The following is a 14,049-nucleotide window of genomic DNA, read 5'->3' as shown; positions in this document are numbered from 1 at the left end:
GGCAGGGCACTAAATTCACAGATAACAGTTCATTCAACAAACAGAACATGACATTGGCAATCAATTTAATCATTTTCATCCCAAAACACAAATAACCACTAAAAAAAACGAAATAGGAAAGAATTGTAACATCAATTGACACATTTCTAATGCTAATGAAACTAATTCTCCAGAAAATTTCAAAAAAATGCAGATCCAGTTCATAAGCATCAAATATACATCAATTAGCTAGAAAATGGTATGATACTAAAAGAAAAAACACAAACACAAATATAGGTAGCCATTAGATAAGGAAATGTACCTAAAATTCCAATGCTTGATTGTCATTTTGAAATAGGCTTTTGCAAAAGAGCAGTCAAGTAAACATCCCCAGTTTTGGCATTCTTAGTAGCAGTTGCCCACTTCACCTTCTTGTATCCGAATTTCCCAATCAACGGTCCATAAACCTTCTCAAGATCCAACCCTTTACTAAAAAACCGATCAAACCACAAGTAACCTCCAGCCCTCAACACTCTATCAACATCATAAAACAAAAACTCCATCATTGTCACAGGTATCCACCTATTCACCGCGTGCCCACATCTCACAAGATCCACCACACCATCAAAAACCGGCAACCGTTGCTGCAACGGCACATGCAGTGGCACAAGCCCTCTTAAAGCCACTGCCTCACTATAAGGTGCACCAAGATTCATAGTTGTAGTAAGCACAGTCACATTATAAAGCTTCATTCTTGCTGCAAAAGAACCAGTAGCACCACCCACATCAACCCCAAGTCTTATAACAAAATTTGCAGCTTTAGCTATCTGAAACAACTGTGGAACTGGGAGATCCAGTTCAGTCTTGAAATTTAAAAAAGATGAGACTTTTTCACTAGTGGGATCAAACCCAAGATTGGGATTCTGTTTCGCAAGACAAGAGAAGCTTTTACAGTTGTAATCAGTCCATATAACATTAGAGTCAAGAAGAGAACCAAAAGGGTTTAGCGACAAAGCAGAGGAGGGTTTAGGTGGGGTCCTCGAGAAACACCGGCGGCGAGGCAGCGGATGGCAGCCGTGAAGAAGAAGAGTCTCTTGAAGCTGAGTGTCAAGCGGGCACAAAGTGAAGGGAGTGTAGCTCATGTACCGGTGAAGAAGGTCAGGGTGATTGTGACAAGAAGAGGCAATGGGTGAGAGGCGAGAGTAGACAAGGAGATCTTGGGGAATGGTGGAGGCGGAGGTTGAGGTGGTGGTGGTAGTGGGAGGAGGTTGGTGGCGCGTGAGGTGGTTAATAGTGGCCCGTATGGTTTGGAGTTGATGAAGAAGATGGTCAGGGACTTGCTGAGGAGTAGGGGGTTTTGGAGAGAGGAGCGTGGTGGAGGAGAGATGGTAGAGAGAAAGGATGTTGGTAGCCACCATGGCTAGAAGAAGAACCAAATTCAAGCCCATGGTGAAACCCATTTGGTTCGAAACTTGAGTTCCTTGATCTAAGTACCTTGGTTCAGTTGTTTGTCTTGGCGTGGGAGCTTTTAAACCTAAAAGTCTTTGGTTTTGTTTGACTGTTGAGTGAGTGAGCGAGCGAGTGTGAGTCACTGAGTCGTACTATATCTAATGATAATCTGGTTCACTGTGGTAAGGTGCATTTTGAGATCCGACTTGGAAACTCATCCAGCCGTTGATTGGTTATCACGTGGTTCCGTGTAAGGTTGTCTTGGTCGGGGTGGTGGTGGGTGATGCAGATCTAGATTTTGTTTGAAGCCAAAAACAAAAAACGGAAGGCTCAAGTTGCATGGATTTGTGATTAAGACGACTCGCGAAATGAAAAAAAAACGTGGACTGAGGGAGCCACCTTTAAATGATCAATTGATAAATTTATATCCGTCCATTTTTTAAATACTCTTTTAATATCAAATTATAATTTTATTAATAATTTTCGTTGTGAGAAAGGATAAAATGATCAAAAGTTTATTATTTGTAAAAATAGAATGGTTAACAAACATTTGACTGTTAAAAAAGATAAAAGAAATAGAGAAGACATACATTAATAAGAGATGGTACATATTAACAACATCGTAATTGATGATTTTTGTTGTTTTCTAACAGATTCTCGATGTTTAAAATCACTTTTGAGACCACCCACAGAATCTTCATCACCTCCTTTACAAAACTCAAGTCTCCATTTGTCGTCATCACTCACTATTTCCCACTACCACCTTCATTCACACAATTGACTCTTGAAACTGAATTTTCGGTCGTTCTTGGTGTTGGAAATCCACCTTGAAACTCACTGCCTCCTCTATCCTCTTCCTTGAGCCTTTCTCACCCTTAATCCGTTCACCCCGAGGCTAGTGCACTTGCAAATTGCCAAAAAACGCCACCTAAGTTTTTGCGTGATTTTCCATCTTGCCAGCCTTTTTCTGGGCGATTCAATCATCGAAATCGCCCCTACCACGACCGTTCGACTCCCTACCATCTGCTCTTCAAAACCCACCCCTCTCATAGCCCTCCGTGCTCGCCATTTTTCGCTCGTGTCCGGCTCTTTCTGCCATGGGACAGTCACCATTTGCGGTCATTGGGTTTTTGGTGCTCGATTAGTGGGTTTTGATTGGTTGTGTTGGTGTTGTGTTTTTTTTTTTGCCACCGTTCTCTCCCAGATCACTCCAACCTCGTTGCCCTAAAGTTGCTCAACACCTATTCGATTTATTACCGCACCCAGCTCTTAGCATCCAATTATGACAATTGTCGGCAATGGAAGAGGTTAAGAAGAGAAGAAAAAAGAGGATTTTTTTTGCAAATCTCTATATTTCCCACCCTAAACATAATATTTGGGTACTAAAAAGATATTTAAAAAGTGAGTGGGTATGCATTGGTTAGTGGACCATTTTTTGGGTGGAAACATGTTGTTAACTCTAATTCGTTAGACAGAATTGGGGCCGTTGGCACAGAGCACCTAAATGGGCTTCACCTTCAAACTTTGGACGTCACTTGTCCTAGGGCTGGTGGCGGGGCTGGAAGCCTGGAACTGGGACACCACGACCCGGCCCCAGATTTGATATCAATTATATATATATATATTTTTTTTTTTAATTTAAAAAAGAAGAAAAAAAAAAAATCTTGCTCGACAAAAGGCAGGAAAGTGGCGTTTGAAAAACGCTAAGCCGTATCCAAACAATCGTGTTTGACAGAGAAGGAGAGATCGCATCCCAGAACAACTCCAAACACACAACAAGGCCGCGTTTGTTCATTCAATCTTATCAATATGGTAAGTGTTGTCCTCTTCTTGGCAATCCAAACACTCTAGCTAGGGTTTTATTATTTCATGCTTATAAATTATTTATGGGAAATCGGAACTTTAACTGAACCAGATTTATTTCGTTTTCGTTTGCTTTTTTATGAGTTGAATGTTCATAATTGAAACACTAAGCTAGTTTTGGCTTAGGTTAAACTTTACCTTGGTTCGATAAGTAATTCTCGAGGTTATTATTAATATTATTTTGGGATATGATATGATAAACAAAATTATGCCGGAAGCAAACTTGTCTTGAGTAGATTTTAATTTTTCCAGGAGAAGTTTATGATTACTGCTTTCACTAATCACATTGCATGAGTTGTTGAATATAATACTATCTAAGTGTAGAATAATTATGCGTTTTTTTTTTTTTTAATTGGGAATGCTAGGAAATTCTGAAGTGGATTATTTAGAAGGTGTTTTTCCTAGTAGATGTCTAAATTTTTTGTATGCATTTTGATTACATTACCTTGGGAGTTGCCTTTGGTTGTTTTCCAGTAGACAGATCATTTAATCTTTCTTAATCAGCTTAAAAACTTTACAAGAGATTTTATGGCTGGCAACATAATGTATTTATTATATTATTTAATTAGATGATGAATTACGTTGGTATCAATTCCTGCTTATTAACTTTTGATGTTGGGAACTCACTGATTGGCAATGATCCTGAAGAGAGTCTATGAAGAGATACTCCAAAGACTATTACTTATTTGTTTAAGCAGCTAGCTTGTTCTATCATGCTTGTGTTACCTATATGTCTGTTGAATAAGTGGTCTACATTTGGATGATATGCATACTAGGGAGATATCTTTTGGCCATAAATGCAATTTTTGTTATAAGTATTTTTTCTATAATAGTTTAGGTTGAGTTGGGTCTAGATCTGTGGCCATACCAGGAAAACTTTGGTATTTAGAGTAATTGCTTTTCCTTTTTTTTTACTCCTAGTTTAATGAAGCCATGTAGACAATGTTTCCAAAAGGAAAACATTAATTTGATATTTCCTCTACCTGTCTATCTCTCTGGATTTAGCTGTACTTACTGGAGATTGAATTTGTCCCTTCTTGTTATTAGGCTGATCCTGAATTAGAAGCAATCAGACAAAGAAGAATGCAAGAGCTCATGGCTCAACGTGGCATGGTAATTGATCACCTCTTTTTAATTTCTCAACATTTCACTGAAATTCGTATTGGCTTATCTTGCCTTTAATGTGAATGGTACCGATCAAGTGTAATTGTTATACAGGGTAGTCAACAAAACAATGAGCAGCAGAAAGCACAGGAAGAGGCCCAGAGGTATGTTTTTGAATCTGTGTGTTACATCATGGCAAACTTATTCTTTGCATTTGTAGGACTTTACCTTGTTATTATTTCATTTTAATTTTTGAATATGCTTTGTTGATCCTGAGATTTGAGTGATTATCTTAGGGAGGCAGATGAGCAAAGGCAAATGATGCTTAGTCAGATTTTGTCATCCGAAGCACGTGAAAGACGTACGTTTGATATTTGACCTTTTGACAGTAAAATATTTATTTTTCCCATCTATAGTCATTGGGAGAAATATGTATAATTATCGCATAGATTGACAAATAGAAGGTTTGAGAAGTTATGGGTGTTTGTGTTGGAGGTTGAACACCAATTATAGTAATCAAATTGCTCAGTCTTTTTGTGTGAGATGTGCAGTTTAATGGAAACTCGAATCTGAAACTACTATGTTGATAGTAAACAGTATAGTTCTTAGTAGAACAGATAAAGGGTTAGCATTTCAGCAGCAGGCAGAGATACTGGGCCTAGCTATTTGTTAAAATAAACTCTTTATACTGTTAATATATTGATCTTACTTATATTTTTATCTCATAAATAGTTGGCATCATATATTTCCTAAGCTAATATACTATTTGCACAGTTTCTCGAATTGCTTTGGTGAAACCTGAGAAAGCAAAAGGAGTTGAGGATATTTTACTGAGAGCTGCTCAAATGGGCCAAATAGGTGAGAAGGTATGGTGGAAATTTATTGTGTCTCAGTTCCCTTTATTGAATGCAAGCTGGTTGTTGGGTGCCTAGCACTAATTCAAGAAAATGTTACTATCAAGCACAATCATACTTGACTGATGTTTCTATGTAGGTTTCTGAAGAAAGGCTGATATCATTGCTGGAACAAATTAACACCCAAAACAGCAAACAGACCAAAGTCACTGTAAGTCACCTCACAATTTATCATCGTCTCTGAATGCTTGTATTTTATTTCTTTGTTCATGATCTTTTTCCTCATTTGTTGCCTTGACATGCTCCGATATTTCAGATCCAGAGGCGCCGGAGTGTTTTGGAAGATGATGATTAGCTTTAATCCAATCTTGGCCCTATATTTTGTGTGATAAAATTGTGTTATGTTGCTTGTATAATCAGTGTGACCTGTGTAACCATTCTCAACCGGATTTCTTGCTCGACATTGCATTCTCTATCCGACTCCATCCAAATTCATAATTGAGACTTTTATATATCTATGTACTGTTGAATTTTAACTTTCTGGTAATGAATTCTAAACTTTGTTAAGACAAGTGAGGTGAGGTTATGAGTTAATTTGATTGTATGAGATTTGATTGAGAAATAGATGGTTGAATGGTTTTGTTTGGAGTACCTTGTGTTACAGCCGAACAGGAATATTTTTATGAAGGTAGTCTTGATTCTTGAATAGCTCATCCAGTAGGGTGCAAGGTGCATATTATTAAAAGGTTTTAATTAAACAGAGACATACATTTCTTCAACAAACTAAACACCCTGTCCCTAACCACTGAACACGATGGCCACTTCAACCATCTTCAATCACCACCACCCTAACCACCCGGACAAAACCACAAGAACGTTGTCAAGGACTGATTCATTATGAGGGTCATGCTTGATCTCAACACAATTAGCGTTTAAGGTTTTGCATGCTCTCACGATTATGACCCCCTCTAATTGCCCATCCATAATTCTGTGTTATGTTTTGAGGTTTAAAATTTTAGAGTTTATTAATTTGAGATTATGTTGTTAGAATAAATTTGTTTTGAGTTTATGTTAGTGTTTTAAAACCTAGCTCAGCCCCGCGAATTGAATCGGTTCAACCGGACCCAAGGCCTTCATTGGGTAAGGTTACAAATTTTCCTATTAATTGAAAACCTTAGAAATTAGGATATCAATCTGTGAACAATTGAAGGTTAAAATGTTAGGGTTTTTGAAGAAGAATGGCTGGTGAGTGCAATGATGTAAGGTGGTGGTGATTTCTAGTGAGTGAATGAACCGACAATCGCAAAACTATGTCGCCAGAAAAAGCTTGTTGTTGACAATGATTGGGGAGGCGAATGGGAGAAGGGTGAGATGGGTTTTTGTTAAGAGGTTGAGCGGAGTATTTTTGTTAGGGATGGGCACAGGTCGGGTCGGGGTCGGGGACCCCTGTCTTCGACCTCGGCCCGAAAGGCCAAGGGGATTCCCCGATCTCGACCTGTAGCCTGTTCGGGGAATCCCTGAAAAAAGCCCATTCCCCGTTTGGGGGTTTTGCGTCTTTTTATGTCCTTATTACTATTTTCTCCAAATTATAATATACTATTAAAAAAGAAATTGAATCTATAATGATTTATTATAATCAATCAAAACACCAAATGATATATTACACATATATAACATATTATGTATTAACATATGATTATAGATAATAGCATATTATATACAATGTATAACATATATATGTTATATACATTATACTTATATACAATATACAATGTATAATGTATAATGTCAAATGTATACCATATATACCATATATAATGTACAATGTATAATGTATAATGTCAAATGTATACCATATATACCATATATAATGTACAATGTATAATATATAATATATAATATATAATGTCAAATGTGTATCATATATTATGTATAATATACAATGTATAATGTCAAATGTATAAGTTTTGTTTTGTAGCACTAACATATTATGGATAATGTATAATATATATATTACGAATATTTATCATGATTTATTATATTTAATCTAGTTTTATTTATTACTTATTTGTATATGGTTTAAAAAAATACTTATACAATTTAATTTGTTATTGTATAATATATGATTGATTTTCAAATATTAAAATTAATATAGATATATATAATATATATGATTGACTTTTCAATATATATATACGGGCCGGCCTAGGGATTTTAGGGCAGGGACAAAACGGGGCTGGGGCGGGGCGAGGCAAGACCTATCCTAGCCCTGACCTGTCCCTGAATTTTGGGACTATTTTCGGGCCCGATTCCAACCCAAATCTCAAATGATTTGGGGAAAATTCACCCCGTTCAGGGCAAGTCCCTGCAGGGTCGGGTTTTATACCCATCCCTAGTTTTCGTGGTGATGGGAAGTGTTGTCATCGTAAGAAACAGACCCTTTTTGTTAACTTTTTGCAAGATTTCAAACTTATAAGAATTTGCATGTAATTTTCAAAGGTATTTTTATTAAATTTCAAACTTTTAAACACCGATTTGATCAGTCGGTTAAACCGGTCAACCTAAAGCAAGTCATTTTATCGAGTTTCACCTCAGGTCGAGTTTTAAAAATATTGGTCTATATCATTGAGATTGAGTTATCAACTTGGATATTCAAACAATTATATTTGGAGTGACAAATATTAATAATAGGGCTATAAATATCGCTTTTTTTTTTTTAGATGTTTTCATATAAAGTTAAATATTAAAAACATGTGGGTTTAATTATATTTTTGCAAACAATAATACTACGCTTAGACCACTTCTTTACATCAATCCCTTACATTATGACATGGTAGATGACGTAATAATTGATTGAAATTATGAGGGGTTGCCAAATGATGTGGCACTACGATATGTTGATGTTGATAGTGATGCTGACAAGGATGATGAAATTTGAGATATAGGGTTTGCAATTTTTTTTATTTATTTATTTATTTATTTTTATTTTTCAGAGGAAATGACGTGGGGATTGATATAAGGGGAGTCGTGTAAGTATTAGCGTTATTGTTTTGAGTTTTGACAAAGCTGATGGTGAAAATGTATTTAGCGGATATCTTCGATTTCACGCGCGAACCACAACCGCGTGTTTGTAGAAAACTCGTGAAATGAAAGAAACCAAAAACTGTGTCGTTTTAGTACTACTACTCGGCAACGAATAGAGTCTACAGAATTAACTACTTGCGCTTTACTAGGCATTTGCTTCCCCAAACTACTGGAAGAACGAATCAAACTTTTCACAAACTTTCTTCACATTTTTTTATCCTATATAAGTACATATGTCTGTATAAGTGTATATCCATGGATATTCATATACTTCACTATGTCATCCTTTTAATTACTTTTTGCCCTTTCATTATTTCGTACTGAACAATACTGTTTTTGGTTTCTTTTTTTGTTTTTTTATAACTTCATCTTTGTCTCACTTTTCCCATTAATTTTCATCCAAAGAGGTTTCTTGGTGACACCATAAGCGGTTTCCCGGCGAACCCAGATGGAAAAAGAGCCTCTTTTGTCTTATTTAAGTCAGGGAAGGAAACCGATTCCTTCACCTCCTCTTCTTACTCTTCCTGAAGATGGAGAAATCTCTGTTCCAATGCCTTTAACCCCATCTGAATTTAAAGATATTCTCATTTTTGGACCTTCTTCTCCTAAGACACCATCTTCCCCCACTGTGGATGCCTTAACTCTCTCTTTTTCATCACCCAGGGGATCCACTTCTCATTCAATGGTAAGTCCTTTTGAATCGCCCAAAAAACAAACAGTTGTAGAGTCTTCACATTCTTGGTTGCATGAACCCTTCACTAGAAGAACAAAGAGTAATCTTCATAGGTCGAAGACTGCCCCTGCTATGGCTGTCATCAATGAATTACAGCAGCATCCTGTGGCTAAGCCTCAGTTTAGTTCTCAATCTATTGTTAGACAGGCTTTTGTGCTTTTGGTGTTATATTTGTCATTAGGTGTGATTATTTATTGGTTTAATAGGGATGATTTTTCTGCTAATGAGACTCACCCCGTTGTTGATGCTTTGTATTTTTGTATTGTGACAATGTGCACAATTGGGTATGGAGATATTACCCCTAATAGTGTGACAACTAAGTTGTTTTCTATATTCTTTGTGTTGGTTGGATTTGGTTTTGTTGATATTTTGCTTTCTGGGATGGTTACTTATGTGCTTGATTTGCAAGAGAGTAATTTGTTGAAAACTATTAAGGGTGGTGATGATAAGGAGGCTCATGGTTCATATATTGTTGATGTGAAGAAAGGGAGGATGAGGATAAGAATGAAGGTGGCATTGGCATTAGGTGTTGTGGTTCTTTGTATTGGGGTTGGTGTTGGTGTTATGCATTTTGTTGAGAAGCTAGGCTGGTTAGATTCAATTTATCTGTCGGTTATGTCGGTTACCACAGTAGGCTACGGTGACAGGGCTTTCCGGTCATTGGCGGGTCGAATTTTTGCTTCCATTTGGTTGCTTGTATCAACACTTGCAGTTGCTCGGGCCTTTTTGTATTTGGCTGAGGCGAGAGTAGATAAGCGGCACAGGAGGATGGCAAAGTGGGTGCTTGGTCACGACATGACTGTGGCTGAGTTTCTTGCTGCGGATATTGACAACAATGGTTTTGTGAGGTATGGGATTATTGTGATTCTGTAGGCTGTAAATGTAGCTTTTAGTCTTCTTAGGTTGTTTGGGATTGGCTGTAGCATAACTCCAGAAATTCTTTCTATGACTAACATTGTATTGTGTAAATCAGTTTTGGATATCACCAGAATTAGTTAGTTAAACTTTATGTATGTCAAAAAAATAGAGGTAATGTGTCTGTCATATAGTGCATTATGCCATTACCTCGTCAAGATGTGATACATGATGCCAAGTTGTATTCAGTTCTACTTCATGTGAATCTTATATTCATAAACATGGGGTAGATGCTATAAATTTGAATAAGCTGTATTAGTTTAAATATGTGATCACATATTTTGCAGCTTGTGTTCAGCTGTTCCAAATGATGAAGCTTGAAAGTTGGACTTGCTTGAGAAAAGTTTTCCTAATGATTAGGTGATTTGAATGATTAGGTGATTTGAAGTGCCCTTTGTAGTAATGAATGTCTAAAGGAATTTTGTTTGCCCTTGGATTCTACTGATGTGCATTCACATTTGGTAGACCGTCCACTTCTGTCTGTGTTTTTTCATTATTGAATGTAGTAAAGTGCTTCATGGAATTAATTTTATACTTCAAATTCTCCTTTGAGGTTAGGTGGCCGATGCTTATGGTACTTTGATATGAAATTGCTAAACAGTTTAGCATTGTTGTAGAGAAGCAAAATTTGACTCTCTAAAATTGTATCCAATGCCTTTTATTATTACCAAAACGAATTACATCCCAGAAGATTTTTGACAGATTGGATGGCAATCTTTAATTTCCTAATTTGTTCATTATTGCCATTTTCCATGATTTATGGTGTTCCTCTGTATTGCATTTGGATCTGTTGCATTCATTGAACCACTTGAAAGTATCTTAAATAACCTAAGTTCTGCATTCCCAATGTTGTTGCTGCTTAATGTCCCCCTACCCACCCCCTGACCGTGAGTAGGTTATCGAATGTTTTCAGTAGGGTGGTTGATTTTTCGGTTTTGTTTCTCATATCAAGCGTCTTGGTTGTGACATGTACTGGGCATTACCTTTTTTTTTAATGAAATTATTATTGCTTGCCAGGGGAAAAATTAAGTGGAAAATCAAGCGAAAGAAAAATATATATAGTTTTTTTAACGGGAGTATGCATATATATATACTACATGTGTAGAGGTTGGGTCTCTTATGTATTTCTGGTTAGTTGTATTACACCCCTGCATTATCATGCTGATGGAGTTCATATCGTCTGAAGCTCTAGTCTAAACTTTTTGTTATTTTCAGTTTTAAAAAGAGTTTTTAGGATTTATATCTGTTAATTATTATTAAAACATCCATAAGTTTTATCCTTGTTTACAGTAAAAACAGTTGTCTGGATTTCAAAACAAAAAGCCATGCGTTTTTCAGAAGGGAATCACCTAATGGACCAGTTAGGTGTGGATGTATGGCTTTAAGAAATGGCAAGTAGTAAAGAGCTCAGTTTTGATGTGAAGAATATTATCTAATGTTTATGCAAGTTGTTTTTAGTATTGTTGAACTTATGTACACAGTCACAAAAGTTGTGTTGAAACTTTGTATCTCATAAAATTTTAGTGGAGAGAAAATCTAATTCTACATTTTCTATGTTGCAAGTATTTGTTTGATCGTCAGTAAATTGGCATTGGCGTTCGTATCTGTAACTTCTAGCAATTCAATTGTGACCAAAGATATACTTGTTCTCTTGTTGTTTAATATTTATATGATAAATACTGGCCCGTATTTGCTTTACATTCAGTATATTCGGCATAGACATTCCTATTTTGTAACTTGGCTCACGTCTTTGCTAGAATTTCATGATTTCAACATACTTTCTTTCTGCTTTGTCCTTTATCATCAGATTTATATATTTTATGGTTCAATTATATTTATATGATGCCCATTTATTTCACAATGAATCTAACACTAAGTTGCCAGTTTGAGTACTTGACACAAGGTATTGTATTTCTGTTGGTTTTTTATGCAGCAAATCAGAATATGTGATATACAAGCTCAAGGAGATGGGAAAGATAACAGAGAAGGATATTCAGCAAATTTGTAAGACCTTTGACAGGCTAGACGCTGGTAATTGTGGAAAGATAACTCTTGCCGGTCTGATGCCGAGTCACCGAAGATGATTGTGGAAGGGTATCAGGGAAGGCTATATTATTTCTTTTGCTTATATCTATCCATAAACCAGTTGTAAATTGATGGAAGGGCTAGGTTAGTCTATTTCCAAGAATGATGCTCTCTGGACTTCACTGCCTGATTAGTAGTTCTCTTGCCTATCAATCCATTCAATCCATTAACCAGCTCTTGACTTCATATGCGAAGGATGCTCACAAGCTCTCAAGGTCTTGGTTAGATAGACAACTTTATTGATTGACGGCGTAGATGATCGTGAACTAAACATTTTGTAGTGTAGATTGATTCAATTTATTCTTTTATACTAGTACATTAACTAAATATGCTAAGGCTATTTAATTCTCGATGCCGATGCATTTGCAGAGTGTAAATTTTGTACATTGCATAAACTGAGTTCTTTCTCTCATTTGAGGTGTTTCCCACATCTTGTTTGTATTTTGATTTGTAATTAGAATCAAGAGGCCTATAAAATATTGAAGAAAACTTACTTTAACAGGTTCTGATGCCTTTCAACAGACTCAACATTAGTGTTTTTGCTATCATTGAATGTCAAAGTTCTCTCTTTTGTTCAAACGAAATGAGAATTTTTGTACCTAAAACCTGCTTAAACTTTAACATTATTTTACAAAACCCAGAACCCCACATGCAGCATGGCCAGGTTTTTTTGGTATTCAGGGTTTCTATGGGAAACTTAACGGTTAAGTAAACGGTTAAGTAAACTTCTCATGGTTTACCTCTTATTAGTAGTAGTAAGAATTCAAACTTAAAATCTGCTGAATAATTGTAATACAACTAAGAGTCTATAGGAAACCGACAGCTACCCGAGGTAGTTCAGCGTGGCCATGTTATGCAACAGAGACTATTACGCTTGTGATACACGAAACTTGACTTCAAATGTTCTCTTTACATCATTTACTTCTTGAGCTCGCAGCCTAAAGCTGAAACGTGAGACCATTGAAGACTAGCATTTGTCTCTATCCTATGAATCAAATGAAACACGTTACCTCTTGTAAAGCTAATCACTTATTGAGTTTTGTCCCCCTTTCCCCGCAATTTTATCATATGCATGAAAGTCAGCACGTGGCATTAAGCTCTTCTAGTGACAGCGTCAGCTTACTTTGAGAGTTCTGTTGAATTCATTCCTTAACTTTGGAAGGCATGGAAGAGCTATTAGAGAGTTCAGTTCACCAAACTTGAACGTCCGTATCTGTGAATTTTTAATTTATTACAAAGTAGTATTTAGTTGATTGAGAATCGGTTTAAAGTTATTCCAGTTTGCTCTCTGCAATCACTAACTGGGTAATAAATTTTGGTTTAAACAGATTATCACCTTTAAAGCATTATCTTTGTCAACCGCGGCTGGTTTGACTAGAATCAGTCTGCATTTTTTTCTTTTTGGTGACCAGAGTGTTTGGACTAGTTTGTGCACTATTAGGATATTAGGGTTCGTTTTCTTATTTGTTCTCATGCAAAATTGTATGTTTTTAAAAAAAATATTTTATAAAGAATACAATTGTAAATAAGAATATAATTTAGGAGTTGTAATAGGAATTGAAATATGAATCTTATTAGAATTAGAATATCTTATATCTTACCTATAAATATAAGGGTGAGAACCAATTCAAGGTTATGAGAGAACGTGAGAACACATGATATTTGATGTAAGAGTTATTAAACACCATGAGAGAGAGTGTTTTAGAAACTGGGATCGTTTTCACTCTAGGTAATGGGTTGAGGATGGTTAGAAGCTAGGATTGTTTTCATTTTATTTTATGTACTAAGATTATGGTGTTGTGTACACTCTTGTATATCATATTCATGAAACTATAATGGATTTTTTTCATCCGTAGATGTAGGTAGATTATGCCAAACCAAGTAAATATCGTGTCTTTTTGTGTGGTGTGATTTTATTCCTATGTTATTAATCTCGAATAACATGCACCTCAACTAATCCTTGAAGTCCATTGAACACCCTAC

The 14,049-nt window shown here is 36.1% G+C and overlaps 3 protein-coding genes across 4 annotated transcripts; 2 read left to right on the top strand and 1 right to left on the bottom strand.

Moving 5' to 3' along the window:
• Positions 1-305: 305 nt before the first annotated feature.
• On the bottom strand, positions 306-1,536 carry LOC116143238. Its single transcript, XM_031428691.1, has one exon. It carries the CDS (start codon positions 1,437-1,439, stop codon positions 324-326), a length of 1,116 nt encoding a protein of 371 aa, XP_031284551.1. The 5' UTR covers positions 1,440-1,536; the 3' UTR covers positions 306-323.
• Positions 1,537-3,086: 1,550 nt separating this feature from the next.
• Positions 3,087-5,898, top strand: LOC116143264 (DNA-binding protein DDB_G0278111-like). Its single transcript, XM_031428720.1, has 7 exons — positions 3,087-3,240; positions 4,339-4,404; positions 4,510-4,559; positions 4,692-4,756; positions 5,170-5,261; positions 5,389-5,460; positions 5,566-5,898. Exons 1-7 carry the CDS (start codon positions 3,238-3,240, stop codon positions 5,602-5,604), a joined length of 387 nt encoding a protein of 128 aa, XP_031284580.1. The 5' UTR covers positions 3,087-3,237; the 3' UTR covers positions 5,605-5,898.
• A 2,610-nt stretch (positions 5,899-8,508) lies between these two features.
• LOC116143249 (two-pore potassium channel 3-like) lies at positions 8,509-12,545 on the top strand. 2 transcript variants are annotated; one of them, XM_031428700.1, is made up of 2 exons: positions 8,509-9,914; positions 11,915-12,545. In XM_031428700.1, the coding sequence occupies exons 1-2, from the start codon at positions 8,782-8,784 to the stop codon at positions 12,063-12,065; spliced, it is 1,284 nt and encodes a 427-aa protein (XP_031284560.1). In that variant the 5' UTR covers positions 8,509-8,781; the 3' UTR covers positions 12,066-12,545. The 2 variants fall into 2 exon arrangements, with proteins under 2 accessions (XP_031284560.1, XP_031284561.1); XM_031428701.1 differs by having other exon boundaries at positions 11,272-12,017.
• Positions 12,546-14,049: the final 1,504 nt, after the last annotated feature.

The sequence above is a fragment of the Pistacia vera genome, unplaced genomic scaffold (genome assembly GCF_008641045.1).
Source record: "Pistacia vera cultivar Batoury unplaced genomic scaffold, PisVer_v2 Contig427, whole genome shotgun sequence".
In the NCBI taxonomy this organism is placed as follows: domain Eukaryota; kingdom Viridiplantae; phylum Streptophyta; class Magnoliopsida; order Sapindales; family Anacardiaceae; genus Pistacia; species Pistacia vera.
The sequence above is the reverse complement of the archived record's forward strand: the minus strand, read 5'-3'. Positions and strand labels throughout refer to the sequence as shown.